The sequence below is a fragment of the Passer montanus genome, unplaced genomic scaffold, assembly GCF_014805655.1.
Source record: "Passer montanus isolate IOZ18808 unplaced genomic scaffold, ASM1480565v1 scaffold133, whole genome shotgun sequence".
In the NCBI taxonomy this organism is placed as follows: domain Eukaryota; kingdom Metazoa; phylum Chordata; class Aves; order Passeriformes; family Passeridae; genus Passer; species Passer montanus.
In genome coordinates, this window is record NW_024360166.1 from 147,196 (window position 1) to 169,387 (window position 22,192).

At 42.3% G+C, this 22,192-nt stretch overlaps 1 protein-coding gene across 4 annotated transcripts in view; it reads left to right on the plus strand.

Annotated features, from left to right (window-relative positions):
• Nucleotides 1–21,709, plus strand: part of LOC120497677 (Kv channel-interacting protein 1) — a 60,906-nt gene extending 39,197 nt beyond the window's left edge. For 3 of the 4 annotated variants that reach the window (XM_039699444.1, XM_039699445.1, XM_039699446.1), the window contains exons 2-8: nucleotides 4,432–4,556; nucleotides 10,643–10,712; nucleotides 12,133–12,203; nucleotides 13,789–13,896; nucleotides 14,829–14,933; nucleotides 15,482–15,544; nucleotides 17,828–21,709. In XM_039699444.1, coding sequence (XP_039555378.1) covers nucleotides 4,455–4,556; nucleotides 10,643–10,712; nucleotides 12,133–12,203; nucleotides 13,789–13,896; nucleotides 14,829–14,933; nucleotides 15,482–15,544; nucleotides 17,828–17,875 — 567 coding nt within the window. In that variant the 5' untranslated portion in view covers nucleotides 4,432–4,454 and the 3' untranslated portion in view covers nucleotides 17,876–21,709. The remainder of the gene's footprint in view (nucleotides 1–4,431; nucleotides 4,557–10,642; nucleotides 10,713–12,132; nucleotides 12,204–13,788; nucleotides 13,897–14,828; nucleotides 14,934–15,481; nucleotides 15,545–17,827) is intronic. The other variant, XM_039699447.1, reaches the window with a different exon arrangement.
• The last annotated feature ends 483 nt before the right edge of the window (nucleotides 21,710–22,192 follow it).

Below are 22,192 nucleotides of genomic sequence, written 5' to 3' on the forward strand. Positions count from 1 at the left end.
TGGGTGTTCAACTTTAATTGTGTTTACTATTTGATACATCACTAGGTACCTCTGTTCCATTTTTTAACTGCTGTTTGCCATGAGCAGATTTTCCTTGCCGCTTTTTTGGGATCACAACTGAGTCTGAGCTGCCGCTTCTGTCCCTGCGCGGCTCCAGGGATGTGCAGGATGTGCCAGGCGGGGTCGCTTGAAGGCTGGGACAGTGCCCGGGGACAAGCACATGGCACAGCACAGGAGTGTACTGCCGGAGAGCGGGGCTGGGGATCGGGAGGCTCAGAGCCCCAGGGACAAAGCTCTCACCCAGCTCCTGCCCTAATGAGTACTTACACACTCAGGCCTTGAGTTATTTTTCCTCGTGAAATTTCCAAATATTTGCAATTGATCTCTCACAGGCAAGACCTGTTTCCTGCAGGACCTCCTCAAGAGCACATTCTGTCTGGAGATTAATTTCAAGTATATCATGGGTAAAGTAGAGTTAATTTTTTCTTCAGGTCCTTGCTCCTAAAATATAGCTCCTTTTTTTTAATAAAAGTAAGATGCAGTCTAATAATTCTTGCACATAATTTAATCCCCTTCAGCTGTATTCGTAAAATTACCCATTTCATCTAACGCCTGTCAGTTTTACAATTAACACGGGGCACATTAGCTGCACTTTATGCCTTGACTGTTTTCCTTAACAAAAAGTGAATTTATTATGAGCAACTTGTTTTCAAAGTCCTCCCATGAACCATGGAGACTGGTGTTCTGCATTTTCACATTGCAGCCTTTGGATGCAGGGGACAGTGTCATTTACATCTTTATTTAAACAATTTACATCTTAATTTAAATCATCATTTACATCCTTTAAACTGTTTAAGGCTCTGGGTTGTCCTTGGCCAGCCCTTGCACTGTATGAGGCTTCACTATTGCTCATTTGGCAGGCACATGGGCTGGAAATGCTGCAGGATTGCACCTGAGGAAGATGTGTTAGGTGCTGTTTGATGCTTGTTTCCCCAGCGCGTGTGAGCCCTGCCCAGGCCACGGTCTGGAGGTGCAGGGGCAGCTGCAGGCACCAGCAAGGATGGGCAGGCTCAGGATGGTGGCTGCTGAGTCCTAGGGACGAGGCAGCAGCTGAGGAATAACACACTGTTGTTTGATAGGCTTTGGGTTGGTGGAAGGTGTCCTGGCCCGTGGCAGGGGGTTGGAACTAGATGATCTTTAAGGTCCCTTCCAATGCAAACCTTGTCTGAAATGTAGGGCCATTTTCGGGCACTTTGAGTGTGGAACTTCCCAAATTGTAAAGATAACCAATGGAAAAATTGGAACAAATATGAAAAGATGAATCAAGCAAACTTCATTTTTTAAGTAACTTCTAAACTGTATTCTGTTTAAACATTGATTTTCCTTAAGGAAAATTCACTCTCTGCTCTTGAGCAAGGAGCAGTGAAATGAAAAAAGTCTCTTTCATTAGCAACAATCTAAAATATGCATGTACTTGCAAGTGTGTCAAGATTATTTTTCTTTGTAAAGTGAAGTCACTGTTTGGTTTCCGTTATGAAAGGAAATGTGCATATCCTATGGGCTAAGCAAATACAGATGCTATTTTGCACAAAAAATACAAACCTAAGTGATTATTTTAACCTGGGCCTACAGTGGAGTAAGATTACCACAGGTGATTCTATGCAGACCTCATACCCTGCTATTAAAGCAGCCACAAAAATAGGGGCAGAAATAAATCCTAACTCAAGAAATGTTACATCCCATTCTTCCATTTTAAAATACATTGTAAGGAAAACAGCTAAGTGAATGCTCTGTACCGGCTAAACAATCTTCAGCCTAGGACACAACTCACTGCAGCCATCTGGTATGGAAGGGAGTCATCCTGGGATGATTTCAACAAGTGTTGGCAATAAAAACAGAAAAAAGAATAAATTACCATTTATCAGTATCTGTAAGCAGAAGAAGCCTTCTGCATTAGTTACTGCTGCCGCCTCAATAGTGAGCACAGATAACCCAAAAAGAAAAAGGAAAAAAAAAGAAAAGAAAAAGAAAAAATGGCAGCTTTGCTAAGGTTCAAGCTCTACAAGCTCTCAGTGAGCAGCTGGATGGTGTCCAGCCCCTGAGTGTGTGTTTCCATCAGCAGCAGGTACAGGTGTCACTGAGCTGGGGAGGTGACCAAACTCGCCCCTCACTGTGTGTGCAGTTGGTCCCAAGGTCTGCTCATACATCAGTGAATTGAAGAAGAAAATTAACTTTAAAACAGCAGCGAGGTGTTTCCTATACTCAAATCTCTCAGAAGAAAACTGTAAACAAGGCAAAACTGAGGAAGAATGTAGTATTACATAAAATATCTTAACATAATTCCTATCAGAAGTTTAAATTTGCATGTGTTAATGTATATACACATCTGCTTGCACCCACCACCCTCACTGAACTTCAGTTTAATAAAACTGTAGTTGTAATAAATGCAAGAGCTCATATTTCATACAGTGACACCTCTGAAGAGCTGGAGGGACTGAGCCAGGATGATAATGAAAATGCAAATAAAAGGAAATACAATGCCCATGATAAAAAGCAAGGGCAGAGGAGGAAGTGCCAGTCTCCTGGTTTGACACTGAAGTTTCTGTGTTTAATTTATAGGGTATCAGAGAATGGAAGAAACAGGTTGAAAAGAGCTGACTTGAGAGGAAGCACTGAAAAGAAACAAATAACAAAAAATGCCAAATCTTTGTCGAGGGTGAGGACTATTGAGGTGGATTTTCTTTCCTTTTTTCAAAGACTCATTTCTCGTTCCTCATTTTAAAGAATTTCTTCTCCACAATTTTCTCTCTTCACAGCTTCTGTATTCCTTCATTTTGTGTCATTAATTCTAGTGCAAAGAAAATGGCTTTTCCCCCTTATTTCAAATTACTTTTTCCTGTAGCAGACATCCTTTTATATTTCCTTTCTTCTAACAGAAGCTGTAATTTCTAGACTCTTCATTTTCCCTTTGTGTGGGGAAGGTGTGTACTTCAGGCTTCTTTTGGCCCCTTGCCGGCCTTCAGTCCCTTTTTCTTCATCATGAACAGCTGATACTCTGCTCCTGTTCCTTGCTGTTACAGCCTCTCACCTTTATTCTCCTGCTGTGCAAGGGACCCTCAGAACAGGATTTAGGAATACATTTTATCTGTTCAAGGCCTACAAATGCTGACTGTGATGCTGCAGACGTGGTAGATTAAGAGGATGGCCGAATTCACCAGTTTCTTAATACTGACAAAATGTTAATTAACCATTAGCATTTACTGACATGTGCCCTCCCTTAATAATGTTCAATTTAATATACATATATGTATGTCTATATATATATATATGTGTGCGTGTGTATCTCTGCAGAATTAATTAGCTTATGAAAATACACCTTTGGACTGGTCTGTTCTTTCACTGAGCCAGTCTGCTCTGAATTCATGCCTTTCCTCTATTCGGAGTAACTCTATTTGCTTGCAAATTTTGATTTAAATTGTTGGCTTACAACAGAAATGACTATATTATGCTTGAGCCAAATAGCCTAAAATGTTTTTACAAGATATGAATTGTGCAGTTTTTGACAGTAAGGGAAGTGTTTGCTTTTATGCCAAGCCCCTTTTGGATCTGGATTGGATTTTCATGTCAGCTGAAGGCTGGATCTGGTCCTTGAAGTTTAGAGAATCTCTGATAGACACTAAATATCTATGTATATGGGCATTGCATACCCTGCTGGGGGAAGGGCTTGGCAGGGGAAAACATACATCAAAAATTAAGTGAGGTTGTGGTAAATCAGAGCATGATAGTATTTTTCTTCCTTGTAGAACACTCTTTTGAATAAAATGCATAGAAGTTTTTTTTGTTTTTTATCTCTTTCTCCGAACAGTCCTTCTAAATTCAGGCTGAATTAATTCCAGATTTGGCAGCTGTGGACAAAATCTGAATTTCTCCTAGGACTAAAGTAACCTTCAATGTCTCTAGAGCAAGTTTTTTTGTTAGCACACAGAGAAGTTTCCCTCACTGTTTCACGCCAGTATAAGGTCACTGTCTGATATGCCTGAGCATGTCTGCTCTCTCAGGTGTATTTGCACAGTTAGAAAGCTAAAGCCAGTACTTTAGAAGTGCCATTCCTCCACACTGTCTCAATATTTAGGTATGAAATGTCTGTGGTTGCCTTTTGGAGCAATGTGTCTGCTGCTGCCCTGCTGCTCTCACAACCATTTTGGCTCTGTGGATGGGCAGCTAATTGGCAGCCCAGGAAGAAATGTGAGCTATTACTTTACCCCTGTGGCTTTTATTTTGATTTCAGGAGGTTGAAAACAGTTACACAGATCAGTTCTATTGGTGGTTTCTTTTTGATCTGTTGCTCTTGAAATCCAGTCTGTCCTATCCATCATGTTAAAAGAGCAAAGGTAAAAGCCAAAATAAATATTTTCCTGTCTTCTCTTTCAGATAAAATTGAAGATGAATTAGAAATGACGACAGTGTGCCATAGACCCGAGGGACTGGAACAGCTTGAAGCACAAACCAATTTCACTAAAAGAGAACTTCAAGTTCTTTACAGAGGATTTAAAAATGTAAGAATAGTACTGCAATGAACAGAGTCTAATATGCATGTCCTCACCAGCCTCAACTGCTCAGCTCGATTTTGTCTTATTCCCCTGCTAAGAATTAGTAGTTTTGTATAAGATCTCCCTTACCACAGCAAAATGAGCACAATCTGCCTCTACATCTAATATTTATGACACTGCAATCTGCCTGAAACTGGGTTTGGATGAATATTCAGCGCATAATGGTCTCATTAAACTTGTTCCCCAAATGTCAGCAAGCAGACTTCAATTTCCTCAGCTGTGCCAGTACTTGAAGATAACCTGAAAATGTTTTTATGGCTACTTATTTAAGCCTTGTTGTCATCTCCTCATGTTGAAATAAGTGGTACTGTTCCCTTGTAATTAGGTGCCCAGGATGAATATTTCATCCCTTCTCTAGCTGCAGAAATCTTGCTCTTGTAGTAGAGCACTTTAGGACTTTAAGGTCCTGCATAAGTACGGAATAAGGCTGGAGTGGCAGGACCCAAAGAGAAATCAAAAGTTGAAGGTCTGTTAAGACTAAGGAGACCAGAGAGAGGCTGCAGATTTCTGGGCAAGCAGGCAGTAGTGCCAGCTGGTGTGACTGAGTGTGTAGAGCAGCTCCGCGCCCAGCCTTGGGAGCCACCGTTCCAGCCAGACTCCCTGGGAGCCCAGAGTCCGCAGCTCCCGAGCCTCAGCCTGGTTCTGCTGCTGCCTCTCAGAGGCTCCTCACAATCAGGAGAAATGGATGGGGTATGTTGAGGCTACATGGAGCAGATGCTTTATGGACCTTGAAGAATGAGTACTCATTACATGTTTGCCTGAGGGTCAGGATTTAGTCACCCACGTGGTTTGTGCCAGCTGATGTTTTAATGATGATTAACACATCAGAATCAAACTGGCTCAATAAACACAGAATGGTTTTTGTATTCTCTTGCAGGACAGCTCCAGCATTTAGAAACCATTACAGCAAAATGCTAACATTTCTCAGTCAAGTGTATTGGGTAAAAACTTGTCAAAAGAAAGCTGAGCTACCTTAAATACAGGCAGTTCTGAGGAACCTGCAGGACTTTGAGAAGGGCCTTTCTTTTTGACAGATTTTTGAAATTTTTGATCAAATCACATTTCCAGTGTATATTTGATTTTTCCAAGGAATCTGGTAGTTTCACCCTTTATTTCTCTGCTCACCTAAGTGGGCCAAAACACAGTTCAGCTTTCTGTATTTTTGTTGGTGCATGTGGCATATTTCTGCAGCCTTTCCTGTAAGCAGGAGGTTATTTCATGTGTGAAGTTGCCTAACTGAACACTGATATCTCTTTATGCCTTTGCCAGCCAGCAGGAAATCACACGGCTTTTGAGGCAGAGCTTGGCAGGTTAACACCCTGATATGACATGACTGTCTACGGAGTTAGGTTAAACCCAGTTTTGCTAAGATCTCTACAGTGCCTTCTGTATCGCTGTTGGGTAGGAATCCTGTGTGGGAGAGCTCTGCTCTGTGCTGGGGGGATTTGCAGGTGCAGATGCAAACCAGTGAGGCAGACCTGGAGCACTCTCAGCTCACAGGACATTTACCCCGTGCCTTTTCCAATTCTCCTAGCACTTTGCACTACAGAGGCATTACCTCCCAGGGCAATAGTGGCAGACAAGGGCATTTAACTTGTGACCTAAACCTAGGACATCATTGAAGGTCTTGGTGTTAATTGGCAGTGATGGCAAGGTCTTGGTTTATATCTGGATGTTAGGACAAAGCAGACTGTTTTTCTCCAGCTGGTCTGCATACAATATACAAAAAGTTTCCAATGTAAGGTTTAAATTGACATGAAAGTGCAGCTTTAACACTGGTAGGCTACAAATCCTGGTTTCAATGGGATGGGTAATTATGCATAGGAGGAAAACTGGCTCATCTGTTACTGTATTTGCTATTGTACCAAACAGTCTGTTCCTTGGGATGATGTTACAGTGCCATCTGGAGATTCAAAATCCCTGTGGGAATACAGTAATTTTCCTCCCTGGCTTGTACTCACTGCTTGCTCTCTGTGATTATTGCACAGGTCCTGTTTAATCACAAGGCAACACCTGGATAATCACAGAGCAATTTGCAGGAACTTGTGTAGGGCACAGAGGGATGGAGGTCCTGGCTGCAGAGGATTTAGTGCGCAGGAGCAGGGATGGTGTTCGACCAAAGGCAGCTCAGCACAGCCTGGGCTGGCCTCTGGACTAGTGCTTGTTTGACCAGGGTCCTAATTGTCAGTACCTTTAAACCTGTTCTTTGTTTGTCTCTGAATTCTGTTGCCCTGCCTCCCTCCAGATTGTCTTAGTCTTTACCCAGGGTGTCACTAGTCTGGTCTGGTGGTTTTGCCCCAGAGTGATAGAGGATGCCAATAAGTTCATCTCCAGAGAAGCTGAGCATGCTAACCAGGCCTGTATTATTGCTGCCTGGCCAAATGTTCCCTCTCTTTGCCTTCAGCTTGCTTTTCCAGTTGTGGGAGGGTGCCACCCTCCAGCATCTCTTGGTTTCAGGACCAGCTGTTCACATTTATCTAGCAGTTGCCTCTGCCCACAGGATTCTGCATTATGTGAATGGTCTCCTTTGCACATCTCTCTTAGCTGTGGTAAGACTGGAGCCAGACTAACATGAGGTGTTTGGTCCCATCGCTTTGGTTGGGATTCTAAAAAAGCATAGTTACAGGCAAACCCATCAGAGCCTTTGGTGGGTCTTGCCTTGGTACAACTTAACAAAAGAAAATGTTCTACCTTCTGTCTACAAAACCACCAGAACTGTTTGAGCTAAACAGCAATATTGGCACAGAAACAGAATTACCATGAATAGGCATAGGCTGGAATGAAAAGAAAGTTTCTGCCTCCCAGAGGAGTAAAGTTTGGTGGCCAGTTATGGAATTGCAGGGAGGAGAGCAAGGAAGTATTTTTATTATTAAAATTGATAAACTGATGTCTAATGAACTGACCAAAAATACAGAGATTTGAGCTTGGTAATTCAGGATCTTCCACTTAGGCCATGTTTCATGGCTTGCATTCTTTGGAATAGACTACATGGATTTAAAAGAACTAGGGGTTTTGTGGGTTTTTTTTGCTCAACGGGAGGTTTGTGCTGTTAGGGGAAATGTTGTTAGCTGCAAGGAATAATTTCTTAATACTGAATCAGGAAACAGACACCCAGATGACTGGGGGGCTGCTGGAGACATCCTTACCTTGCTTTAGTGTGAGTATTTTAGCAAATCTGTAACGAAGGGTAGTATGAGATGTAATTGTAAAAAAAGCAGGATTACAGAGGTTAAAGTGAGCAGTACAAGCATCAGAACATACTGACACTTTAATAATCGCCAAAACATCTCCAAAAAGGGAGAACATAGAGCAACAAACTACATGGAATGTAGTGTGAGTGCTTAGAGATGCAAATCTGGATTGTGCTGGTCTGTGGTCGGCTAACTTATTACCTCTAATTTAGCAAAACATGACCCTGGGTACTCATCCTCATGTTCTGGCCAGCTCAGCTGAGGAGGGTCTAAAATGCAGGGCATGCTTAGCTCCCCTGCTTTGCACATCTCTGAAAGCAATCAGTGAAGTTTATTTCTGATTCCAGCAGAGGAAAAATACAACTGCTGTTTTATTTTCCTTTTGTTTTGTGGGTTGGTGTGTTTGGTTTTTACGTGGTTTCAGTTGCTTTGTGGTATAGTGATTTAAAAGAAGAGGGTGAGTTCAGATGCACAGCTTGTGCTGCCAGAGCTTGATAGTCAGCCCTGGGAAAATGAGGAGTTTGTTCTGTGCTTGATGACAATACAAAAAAATGTTCACTGTTTGGCATTTTTAAAGAATTATTAGGTTAAGGAAATTAGAAGGGTTAACCTAGAACCCTGCTATCAAAGGAAAGCCTTATGAATACTACAGTGAAGGACTGTGTTCTTACTGACAAGGATTTTTTCTTGAATGAGTGAATCTTTATTAACTTCGGTGGGATTTAAATTGACACTACGCTCACCTGCTCTGTTTCACAAGAGAGATTTCTTTTGAGTCAGCAGATATAAGTAGTACTATAGCACTAATGAGGCCTCTGGAGCATTATTTGGCTCTTATAAAACAAAAATTGTGATCAATTAACTGCAAATAAATTGGTAGTTGCATATGTATCTGAAAGCAATCCAGTTTTGGAGAGCTAAATGGGCTGATCAATGTCAGCACTGCCTCTCCCCAGCACTCCTAGAGCTGTGATGCAAACTTTCATTTGGCTTCCAGATGGAGCATCAGAAGCAATAAGGACCACTTAGAAATTCAGAAAATTAAGCAGGCCAAATGGCCCAACTTCCAGGGTAGCCCTTGCCCTTGTGAGAGAGCACAGGCAGCAGCAGCAGCAGCAGCCACATGCACATCTCTGGTAATAAACAGAGGGAAGGGACCTCAGGGATTCTGCGGTTGTGGGAAACATAGAGAAAAAAATGATCAGTCCCTCAACTACAAACCATCTTTCAGCAGGTGAAGTTGTGGTTCTTAGAGAATGTAATAGTTGTCTTATCACAAGGAGAGAAAGAAATAAATCTTGGTGTAGCACTGTGCTGGAAAGGATGGGCCAATTGTGCCAGGCTTGGTTTTAAAAATAATGATAATTTGGTGAAATACTTCGCAAGGGCCCTGTGCAACCTTGTAGCAAGAGCACTTCAGTGGCCAAGGAGAACACTGCTACCCAAGAATGGCTGTGGATATGGTTCTGGGTCTGGCCAGTGATTAAAAGATATCATAAATAAATACCAGATGATTTATTTCATGTATGTTAGATTACAAGCTTCAGAAAACATTAATGTTTAGGAAATATTTGGGAGAATCTGTTATGGTAGCTGTTAGCTTCTATTTAAATATATTCCTTTGATGGTTTCTGTTTTACAGGTGAAAAAGTAACCACTTTTCTTGTGATAAGGAAACCAGGCAACAGATATTTTATGAGGAGCTCTGGAACAGTTCGAGAATACTCATCTAACTAGAAGCTTTGCAACCTACAAAATCACAAGTGGCACATAGAAAAGTTGTCAGGTGGACTGTTTGATGGCTCTGTCTAAACAGCAGTTCAGGACTATCAGGCAAGGTAGTAGGAGTCAGGTTCCAAGAATGGAAAGCTGGTGGTTCCTTGTGCAAAGGGTTATATTTTGCAAAGTTCCCACCTGAAACACCTGTGTTAAAGTGAGGCAGGGATCACAGCATGACACAGAGAGGGATGCATGGAGTGAGTATAGTACCAGGAACAGAGGAACTTTCTTGATCCCAAGTCTGCCCTTCAGCTCAGGATAAGCCTCAAGCCTGGCCATACGTGCCAGTTCTGAGAGTCTGGTGAGAGAGTCTTGTTAGCCTGCTCAGATAATCCGTCTCCAGTACCTCCTACCAGCAGGGAGAGTGCTCTTGTTCCCTCCTCCCTCCCTGATGGGAGCTTGGGGATTTAAATGGCTGAGTGGGGTCAGTGCTGCAGCAGGACACACACCCCAGGGTCTCTATTGATCAGTGGCTCAGAGTGTGGGAGGAAGCTGACTTTTCTGTGTCTGTAATTCTGTGCTCTGTGAAAAAGGCTGAGTAATGTAGTTATTTTATTGGTTTGCTCTGGTTTCATTTTCAAAATTGATTGATAGGCAAATTTGAGGAATAGTGCCATCAACTGGGAAGTATTTTCTCTAACTGAAAACATCACATGGTTAGGTAGCAGTGCCCAAGACTCCATAATGTATGTTATAGCAGCACTGAGCTGGTGGAGGTGTGTTTATTATTGAGGTTTGTTTGTAAGGACTTACTAGTGTGTTATGGATTGTTCACCTGGTCTGCTGCTGAGGATTAAAAAACAGCAATGAAACTGCTGAAAAAACAGTTAGAAATTTTAATAATGGTGACCCAGCTTTGTGAGATGCTTAGGATGAAACTGCAGTCTGAATTACTTTAATTTCTCCAGCTGCACAGCCTGTTCATGCAGAGCACTGTGAGAACAGGAAGGTGATTTGTTTCATTGCTCTCTTTGGGCTTGTAGAGTTTTGCAAATGAACCTTTACAAACCTGTGTTTTCATTGATTCTCTTTCTCTCTTTTTTTCCTTTTGTTTTCCAACAGGAATGTCCTAGTGGGGCTGTTAATGAAGAAACATTCAAACAGATCTATGCACAGTTTTTTCCTCATGGAGGTAAGTGGAGTGCTTTGTGCCTGTCAGGGTTATTGAAGCCCTAACATTGCCTACACTCAGCTGGCTGCAACACTGCTGCAGATCATCTGTATGAGAAATGGGAATCAAGCTGAAGCTTTGAGGGATTTTAGACAGAAACACAAACATCAAGGTAATAACATTTTAGGCCATTTAAACAGTTATTTCACATAGAAAGACCCGCATAAAGATTACCCCTCAATGTGAGCTCTTCCTTCCAAAATAGAAACTGGGGGTTGATGCTTTGTTCTGTTCTTTCTGTTGGCAGAAAGTGGAATTGCTTCCCCTCAGTGTGTCTCTGCTTCCCTGCTGTTGAACTGCTGGACATGTCGTGTCTAGCACAGGAGGGTCTGAGACTTCTTTTTGGCCTGAAAATTAATCAAAATCTCCTTAAAATTCTTAAAACAGTTTCTAGTTGATAAGTAAACTCCTGGATACCTGAAATGATAATTTTTGGTGTTTATGTGACTAAGACAGGGCCATGTCATGAATGGGCATATTAAGGTATTGTATTAAATCTTTCAAATAGTACATGTTCTTGCCTTTTAAAAACATCAAGAATCTATATATTCTAATTGGATATGTTCTGTAGGGATGCTCTTCTCAAATTGAATGAACTTAGTCATTTAAGTGGCTTTTTAGCAAAAGATTAAGTATTCGAGGCTTTCCAAAATATCCCACTCTGTAGTGGCGGAACACGGTCTTTGGGGAACAATGACTGACCTTTCTGCAAGGGTGTATGTGTGCATGTACATTTACTTAAAGAAGGTCATTAACAAGTGTTTTTTCAACTAAATGTCAAAATAAAACATATTATGCTTTGAGGTGGGACCTCAAAGAGGTACACCTATAAAAGGTTTGCATTAAATTTCAGTATGAATTTGATTATTTCCTGGTGTGATTTTCTAAACCCAGCAGTTTAAGATTCAAAAGGACAAAAATCTGCCTCTAAGTGAGATTGCTCTCCAGCAGCATGGGTCAAACTCAAGTAACTGGAGCAAGACCATTCTGAAGCTGGGCATTTCCCTGGGGAGGAGCGGGAAATGTGTCTCCCACAAAACAAAAAGGTAGAGAAAGGATGCTGCAAATTGCAGTCACTCTTCAATGTTTTTGCTGTGTTTCCCACTATTTGAACCGGAGACACTCATGGTTGGTGGGGATTTCCTGCTCATTCTTTCAGGTAATGCTCCAAAATCCAAACAATTTCTACTGTAATAAAAGCTTTTGCATGTCAAGGCTGTTTTAAGGGAGGGTGCCAGGATTTTGCAAGTGCATGATTACATTTACTGGTTCATAGAATACTTGGCAATGCATCAGGGTTGAGTTGTATACAGAAGGAAAATAAGGTCATGACTTTAGAATCATCAGTGTATGAGGAGTCCCTGCCCTTTGTGCCTTTCAGATGCCAGCATGTATGCACATTACCTCTTCAATGCCTTTGACACTGCACAGAATGGCTCCGTGAAGTTTGAGGTGATTGCTTTGCATCTTCTATCCATGCCACTTTCTCAGTTTTGTGTTTTTAACCTTTTCTGTCCAGTCTTCATTGCGAAGTAGTAGGACTTGTTGGATTAAAGATTAGAGGTTTCAATCTAAAGCCAGTCAGTGTTTTCAAATCTAGTTCACTTTAGTTTATGCAGATGCAGTTCCATGTCAGTAAAGAAATATCTAGATTGTGCCTCGGGATCAGAGGAAGAAAGTGCAGAGGTTTATGCAACAGACAGGAGTGGCTGAGGAAAGTCCCATGTGAAATGAGATGAGGGACACAGAGATCTTGCATCTTGTACCTTCTGCAGTCATCATGCATTGCATGATGTGTTGAACAAGCATCTCAGGTACTTGGAAACAAAATGCACACTTTAACTAAAAGGCCTGTTGCAGTGGCTACAAACAAGCTCTCTTCATGCTTAGCCCATAGCTGTAGGAGTGCAGCAAAGGGATGTATTAAGTCATAGACTTCTGGAGGATGAACTTCATAGTTTTGAAGACTATAAAACTCCTACAGAACTACAAATCATAGGCAGTCTTGCCTTTGCTGTCAAATGTCCAAAACCTCAATTAATTTATACATAAGACTGGGAAATGTATCCATTCATTAAATGCAAAATTGGGATGTTTCCATATGTATCTGTGGCAAGAGTGCAGTGGGAGGTTTGCATGGAGCAGCTCCTCAGTAGCTGAAGGTGTTCAGAAACCTAAACAGACTGAGAACAGGAAAATGCTGTTAAAATAACAAACAAACAAAAAAACCCCAAACCTAGGAAGTGCTGAACTTTCATTCCTGGCAGATCTGTCTCTTAACTGGTTGTCAAACATGAGAATTTTGTCCCCTTTTTTATCAACACATTCAAATTCCTCAGAGTCTTGGCAAAAAGGAGCAGAGGTTTCTAAGCAGCACTGCACTGCCTCATGCAGAGCTCATGGAGGTGACTAAAGCTATTAAATGAGTTATCAGGAGCTGTATAACTCTGTTAGCCTGAAACTCTGCCTGTGCTAAAAATTCCCTGTAGCTATGCTACTCTCAGTGCCTGAGCCACTGTGCAGTATAATTAATAAATCACAGTTATCAGAAGCAGTATCTTTACTGTAAGCAAAGAAAACCAATTAAAATTATGTGTCCCACACTGAGTAATTAGTGGTGGGAATAATGTCTGGTCAAGTCTGGCAGATTTTGGCAGAGAGCAAAATCTAGGGCTTCCTCTGTCAGAGGAGTTTATCTCTGAGATAGGATTTTCTCCCTTCTTTGCCAGCATCTCGGTCAGGGGGTTAAAAAGCATCAGCTTCTACTTCCACAGGCACAGTCCAGCTGTGTTTAATCAGGTGGTGGCAATCTGAGTGACAGGTCCTTGCAGCAGGGAGGAGAAAGACCAGTCATCTCCATGAATGCTTCAACCATTGAGTTCAGTCAGAGAGGGCACATTTTTGGAAAAGGGAGCTAAAAGAGGTTGATAAGCATATGCTCCATCCTAAAAATATTAATCTTTTGACTGGCATTGTATAAAAAGGGTGACTTTGGGATGTTATGAGAATTCACACTTCTTTCACTGCCCCAAACCAGGATTTTGTGATGGCACTGTCCATTCTGCTACGGGGAACTGTTCACGAAAAGCTGAGATGGACATTTAATCTGTACGACATAAATAAGGATGGCTTTATAAACAAGGAGGTAAGACTGTTCCTGACAAATATGATTGATTTTGGAAGGGAGAGTTGATTGGGTTTTGTTGCAGAACACAATTAATTATACGTGCAGCTAATTAAATGCAATTCAGAGTGGACTCATGCATTTGTCTGTGTGGAAGCAAAATGCATAGTGGTCTTATTGCATAATTTTCTAGACATGTTTTCTTATATTATGTTACCTTTAATGAATTGTGTTATCCAGGAGCAAAATGCTGGTTACACCTCTGAGCCACATAAGCTTTGTGAAGGGGAGGGTGATGGTGCCAGTACTTTGTGACTGAGGCTCAAGAGCTTGCTTTCTGCACGGGGAGATACTGTGGGGGTCATCCAAAGCAGCACCACTACCAAATCCTGCATTGTCATCTGTTTTTGTCTTCTTATCTGGTGTTGCTTGTTCCTGTTACGGGAAGACTTGGTTTTGAGCACGGTGACCTTGAATATGTGTCAAATACAACTTGGACCACTCAAACCCATTGTGCATTCCTGGAGGATTTGCAGTTACTGCCACTGGCCACGGAGCTGAGGGGCAATTTGTGCGATGTATGGGGAAGGAGCAGATTCCCAGTTCCAGCTGTGAGGGTCCCTGACCCTAGAGGAGGCCCTCGGAACAGAGTTGGTGCCACAGCGCGGGGCTGAGCACAGCCCTTGCTGCCAGCACCTGCTGTGTCAAAGCCAGGCCAGAGGAGGGGAGGGAGCACTGGGAGCATGTGGCACTGTGGGGGCAGAGGAAAGCAATTCTTTCTATAGGGTGTTTGTCTGTCTGGTACATCTGTCTCCGTGCACATGCACAGTCATTCCAGATGCTGGTTTTTCATAGGAGAAGGAGGGTGTAGAATAGGGCAGTGCAAGACAGAAATGGGCCCTCATTTTTCTTAATTTCCTTTCTGTGTTTGTGCTGGCGTGCTGCCATGGCAGGAAATGATGGATATCGTAAAGGCAATTTATGATATGATGGGAAAATACACATATCCAGTGCTCAAGGAAGATGCACCAAGGCAGCATGTAGAAGTGTTTTTCCAGGTACCTGGGTTTTTATTGGTTTTTCTTAAAACTTGAACTAGGCACTGATAGACTTTCCTGTAAAGTTGAGTGTATACTTCGTTATATATTTCAAAATAAACCCTAGCAGCTACTCAGCCTAGCACCGCAATGCCTACTGATTTCCTGGCTCCAAAGGTATCTCCCATGCCTCTTAGCCTGACCCTTTGCATCACGTCCAGTAAATCTGCAGCCTCTGCATGTGCTGCAGGCTTTCTGTGCTGCTTCTCTCAGTTGCCCTAAGGACTGACAGGAATGTGGGTGTGGGTCGGTCAGGCAGTGAATAAATAAATGATGGAATAAGGGCAGAGGTTCTGGTGTGTGTCAAGAAAGCAGGACCTCAAAAGTGCTCCAGATTTCAGAGTAAACAAGTCCTTAGCAGTTGGCCAATCCAGCACTGGCCACTGGCCACTTAGTCTGTGGGCTAAGCTTAAGTGCCCAGCTTTATTCAGGTTTCATCAACTAAGATACTGTACTGTAACAATAGTGTTACCAATGTAAACTAATTTTTACATTATTTTATTTTGCAGAAAATGGATAAAAATAAAGATGGAGTTGTAACTCTAGATGAGTTTATTGAATCATGTCAAGAGGTAAGGACTAAGTTATAACTGCAAGGAAAGCTCTATCTCATGTCACATGATATGCTTCCCTTTGGATAAACTCTGTTTGAAACAAGATGCTGCTCAAGATCCTGGGTTTTCTTTGCTCTGTGGAAAAAAAAAACAAAACAAACAAACAAACAAACAAAAAAACAAACAAAAAAAAAACCAAAACAAAAAAACCCACCCTCATCAGCTTCAAGACTGAGTTTGTGATGCCCTGTGAAGCCTGTGACTCGATAGCGAGGTAAGGTGAGGCAGAATATGGGAGATGATGTCTTCATGTGCAGTGCTTTTATTTTCCTGAGTGGACTGCAGTCCCTGATTCTACAAACAAGCAGACAACTATGTAGAAAGCTCTTAACTGTCTTAGGTTGTTTTGGGGTTTTGTAGGTTTGGTTTTGGGGTTTTTTTTTCTTCATTTTGAGAGTCTGCTGCTGTCTCTGTGTGCTGCCCCAGATGTCGTTATCAGGTACCACCTTGCTGGAACTGCCCAGAGTCAAAGGTGTCTCAAATTCTTGCAAATACAGCATTGAGTTATAAAACCAGTTGGTGTTTTCATGGTCAAACATTAAAAGAAAATGCTGTCTTTGTAGCAATGATTTTCATTTTTCCTCTGTTTTGGAAGTAAGCCCCCTCTTGCAAATTTCATGTATGAGATTGGTTGTGTTAAGATTTGTTGGTACTTTTAGCACTGGCACAAAGAAGCGTCTGCATTAACATGCAATTGGCCTAATGTCTGCTGTCTTAGACCTGGATTGTGTGAATATTCACTCTGAGATATCTCTAATATTTGACCGCTACAATAATAATGTAAAAGGTAACCTCTGCCTTTTGGAATGTTTATATTGGTGCACCGAATTGCATATTGGCTCTTCTGTGCATTTTATATTGCCTGGAAATTTCTTTCAGGTTCTGCAGCTGGACAGCTCTTTTGTCCCTGAGCAAGGGGAAGGTGGTCACTGTGGAGGGCTGGGCCAGCTTCTGTTGCTTTGGTGTCAAACCTGCCTCTGGCAACATCCAAGTCTTAGTCACGGACTTCAGATAACCAAATCCTTGTTTAGCAGATGCATAATAGAAAGCTAATGTTTTTCGATTACTTTATTCTTGGTCCCACCTGATTGTTTGGCTTATTTTTGTCACCCTCTTCTTTTAATCATTTGTGTTGTGTATTATTCTGCACGTTCATAACTTGCCTGTAGGTGTGTGTATGATCAGGTAGTCTCAGTATTGAAGCAGCTTTACTTTACCTATAACTGTTAGAGTTTTAATTCTCTGTCCCTGTTTGGGTTTGGTTCCTTCTGCTGCCATCCTGCCACTGGGAGCTGGGTAGGCTGATGCACTGTCAGCTGCTGTTTCCTGGCAGGCAGGAGAAAGCCCTGCAACACCAGGATTTATTCTTTTTATCTTTATGAAAAACAAACCAAAGTGCACAGCAGTGCTCACCTGTGCCATTGCAGCAGCTCTGGCTTGAGGACAGTGAAGCCCTGGCATGATCCTGGAGAGGTTGATTGGCTTCCAACTGCTACAGAATGAGCAGTGACAGGGATGATGCAGCCTCACAAAACAACTGAGGAATGCAGTGCAATAGATCTCTTAAGCTGCTCAATGTGGAAAATTGTTTTCATGTTACAGGCAAACAGCTGTTCTGAACTGAATTCCTGGGGGGAAAAAACCACCATTATGTTTTTGAATACTAATCTGGTTCTTATCTCAAAGTAAAATTCCAATACTTCAGGAGAAATAATCCAGGATTTCCCTTGTGTCTGTCTGTAAATTTCTTATTTGGCTCTAGGAACCTCAGAGAGCCTGAGGTTGCACAGATTGCATGTGTTTTGGGTTTGAACTGCAATTTCTGGCAGGAAGTGCTCCCTCAAGGCAGTTTGCTTGTTGGTTCAAAATCTGCCATTCCATTTGGACTTGTGGACCACATTAGACAAGAACACATTTGCACACCCAGGGTCAGGGCGGGGTTCTGAGGGTTGAGCACAGGCACCAACCCAGTGCCCTGCCCAGCACATCCATGCTGGACATCAGGCTGAGGAGAAGACCCTGTGCTTGGTGTGCCTCAAACCAACCAGGGCCAAAGCACAAGCCAGCTGCTGTGCTGAATCAGGCCTGGGCACTGAGCCCCAGTTCACAGAGGGGGAAAGCATTCCCAGAGCAAGGCTGCTGCCTGCCAGAGCAGCTGCAGATCTCTCTGGTGCTGAGGCAGACTTATGAATTGTGCTTGTCCATGCTGGTTTCATGGGAGTATCTTCTTCTTGCTTTCAGGATGACAATATTATGCGATCATTACAGCTCTTTGAGAATGTCATGTAACCAGACAAGCACTGGAGGAGTCTGAGACTTGTGTGTGACAAAGATCTTCTTTCTGGGTGAAAGATTTACAACTGAGCCATGTCCAGCGTGTGAGGATTTTGTATGACATGTCCAACCAAATGGCAATTGAATGCAACTGATCCCACCACTTCTCCCCGGAAGAAGCTGGTGGACTTTTGTTTCATTTTGGAAGCATGTGAATATTTTAATAAATCCCGACAAGAGAGAACTGCTGCTCGAAGTTCAATGAGTAATACAGAGCATTGTTTGCTAGGCACGAGTCCTGCTTTTAATCTAGCAAGCTTAATTCCCTATGATAGCACATGTTGATAGCTATTCAGCCATCTATTGCAAGTGACATCTCAGTCCATACCTCTGTTTGGCACAATGTTCTGTGGATGCCTTTGCTGTTAATCTGCTTTGACAAAACCCCAATCTGCCAGGTCAGTCTGTGAAAAAATGAACAGTCACTGTACCTGGGACATCAAACAGACAGCCCATGTAGCCAGTTTCCGCATTGCTGCAGAGATCCTGTTTATCATCTCACATGCACTGGTGCCACTACTCTGAGTTTAGTGGAGTTCTTCCTGAACACCAGGTGATCTTCATGCCAGGGTGGGTCAGAAAGGAGCAGAACGTGTTGCACATATTAATAAAAGTACAGAACAAATCCTGTTCAGGAATGGTAAATTTCCAAGAGACCAGGCAGGTGTGTAAGGGCTGGTACAGAAAGAGGAACACCTGCTCTGGTCCCAGCTGCCTGCTGAGTCCCAGGGACACCAGGTGATTCTCCACAGTGCATCTCAGCAGCACCACGGCCATGTGCTCTGGTCCTTTTGCTGTAGTTTGGCACACACTTCCTAGGTTCATCACTGGACGTTACAGTCAGGTCTTACCCCCCCCTTCCCCCCTTATGGATTTATTTAAGCTTTCTTGTTTGACTTTGTGAAGAGCAAAGATACAACTGTGTTTCAACATACAGACCTTGGTACCCACCAAGTGCCCAGCACATTTGATTGGGAGTTCTTGAATTCTTATTAGACTCAGAATCAACTTCCAGGCCCCATATTTTTTTCCTGCAAGGCTGTAGCATGCCTTGTATAAGCTCCATTTCTTTTTGAATGCCAAGTATTGGTTTAGGGGTTTGTTTTTTTAATTAATAAAACAGAAAAGTTCATGTAGTGAATTTACATGTAGTGAATTTACACCAAGGTTGGATGACTTGTCAGCTGGGAAACATCAGAGCCTTCTGTGAAGAAGCCTTTTAGGAAAGCTGACCCACCAGAGTGCCATTGCCATCTCCAGGCAGACAATGGCTGAGAAGCAAAGGGAAGAAGGGAACAGCCAACTCTTCCAGCTGCTCAAACTACACAGATGGGACAGTGCCTGCCATAGTGCTGCATTATTCCCATCCAGTAAGCATTATTTTTATTGTATCACATACTATATTACAGACAAACTGTTAGCACTGAAGATATATTTTAAAAATTATGTAAGTGGAACGTTTTTCTAATAGAGAATATACAGAATGCCTCAGTTCTGTAGTCCTAATTTTATAAGAATTTCATCTATTGAATAATTCCTGATTACAGAAGTAGGTCTGATCAGTCCTAGTATAATAATAATGCCAATTCCCCAAGATGGGGTATTTTCCCCTTTTACTGTGCTCCTCCATACACTTCTGTGTAGCCTTAACTGTATTTCTGTAAGTCGTTCCCTTGCCATCAAAAGTGGTGTTCAAGTGAAGTTACATGTCTGCAGGAATGACACCTTAGTCCATCTTGTTTATTGCCTTTCATACAAATACCATTAATGAATTCCTCCCAGCAGTGATCCAGCAGCTCCAGTGAGGGGCTGGGATTTGCAGGAGTGATGCTCTGCTGTGGGAGTACCTTTCCTCCAGCTGTTGGGTCATTTAGGCTTTATTTAACAGGCACCTTGTAAAGACATCAGCTGTAGCTGAAATAATACACAGTTTACACCATTCCTTCTTGAATCTTCTTGCAATCACTTTTGCAAATGACAGAATTTAATATAATTACCAGGTTTTCCCTCCCATCAAAACTGCTTAATCTATTATTCTAAGCAGTTCACTTCATCAGAGGGAGAAGCGGTCAGGACAATGGAAATTAAGGATTTGAATCAGGCTAGCATAGTGCCCTTTTCCTCTAATAATCTTGTTTCAAGGGTGCTTATGAAATGGCGCATACAGACAGAAGTGTTTGGAATGTGCCCTTTTCAAAAGAAAATGTTATTAGTTGCATGATGCCATAGTCCCTGAAGCTAAATTAATTTCTGGAGTTACCATGATGAATTTGGCCTCATCTGTGTTTCCTGGCCTGCTGGCAGCAGTTCTGTTGGGGCTGCCTTTGTCACCAGGGTTGTCACTGTTTTCTCTTGAGTGTGGCTCCAGCTCAGCAGCAAACAGCTGCTGTGACTGTCAACGCGTGCTGACGTGCATTGCTGATCAGGGTACCAGTACTGACCCTGCACTTCTGCCATCTTTGCTGCTCCACTGTATCTGCTTTTCACTGCCAGAAACAATGAGGGTGCATCAGGTAGAGAGGGACATGCTGACAGGCACGCTAAGTCTGCTCTTAGAGGATAACAAGCTTTGATTTGGATCCCACTGGAGTCAGTCCCCTGCCATACACCCCTGATGTTCAGCCCTGGGTTGAGCTCTGCGCTTCACCTGAAGCCCACAGTAGCTGACACAGGAGGACAGCTGCATTTTCCCAAGCTCAGATTGCAGAATCTATCTGTGGCAGAGTCCTTGCCATTGCAAACCAGATTATTTCCCTGTGTTTGTCGCTGATCCCACTGTTACAGCCAGAGGCTGGGATGCACCAGTGCATAGAAGGCCTCTGGGTTTTCCATCAGCAACATCTGTCCATCGCAGGTGTGCTCCAGCTGCCAGGTGAGACAACAGTGACTGTGAGAGAGCTGCTCTCTGCATGGAAATGGCTTTGGGTTTGTTTTTCATGTTTTCTGTGAATGTTACTCTACTGTAAACTTGCCAAGCCTCCGCTCACTCATAAATGGGGCATGCAATATTTATGACAAACACTAGTACAGATTTCTAAATAAAACACACTATGCTACTTCATTCTCCCACCCTCATCAATCCTCCTGCCAGTAGACAGAAGGCAGTCAGATTCTCTGTCAGTGCTATCAACTGTGCACATTTCCTGCTAGTTATGAATGTTTAAATAATGTCTGAATCAGGACTCTGACTGTTTCACTAGTTACCAACATTAGTCTGCATCTTCCTGCCAGCATTTTATAAAGAAAGCCTTTCTAACATGCATTTTAGGTAACAATCTGTTGACAAATAGGAATATGATAAATGATAATGCAAAAAAAAAAGAAAAAAAAAAGAAAAAAAAAGGAAAAAAAAGTACCGTGCCTGTTCTGTGGCTGTTTGTTTTTCTGTTCCTCTGAATGCAATGCAACATTGTGAGTAACCATGAGCCAAGCTAAAAGCTTGAGACACAAATACCCTGAGGTTCAGACATCATGGGCAGTGGCATTTCCTGACTGCAATATGTGTGGGGAGCAAACACCCTTGTGTCCATGGGTCGCCTCTGATGAGTAGCAGCAGTGTGTCAAACTTTTCTTCTTTATGGAAGTGCCATGAAAGACCTAAGGAAATGTGCAAATAATGTAAATTGTGATATCTAAAGCCATGTTAAAGGATCAGCCATGTATAGCTTCACTGTTACGAATGCTATTCTCTGATGGCAATTTGTATTCAATTTTGTTGAATGGTTTTAAAAATGTTGGTTTTAATAATAAAAAGAAATAGCTGTAGGAGGGTGTCCTTTCTTAAACCCAGTGTGTATTTTTTCTCAAGGGACACTGTTAGGTTAGAAAAGAAACTTTTGCAATGAAACTTTTAAAAGTGGGACTCAAACATGTATCTGTATGCATGGGGGCTGTGAAACTGAATTGTGCCGTGAGCTAACACTTACATTCCAATGATTTATTTGCATCCCTCATTCAGGGGTTCTCTTACATTTGATGTGGTGGCATATGCTGAACTGATAGTTTGGCCCTTGTGTAAAGTTCAGAAATGTTGTCCTACGTGCACCGCTGATAGTAACTTATGGCAGTGAAAACTGAAAGCTTACAGGCATGGCTCTTCTCTTCTGCAGTTCTGTTTAAGTATAAGCAGGAAAACAGACAATCATGTTGAAAAAAAAAGAGCAAACATTATTTTATGTTATAGATTAAAAAAAATAATCCAAAATAGTGTCCCTTCACCTTTGGTTTATTGTAAGTATCCATTCTGACACATTGAGGAATGCAGAAGTGATT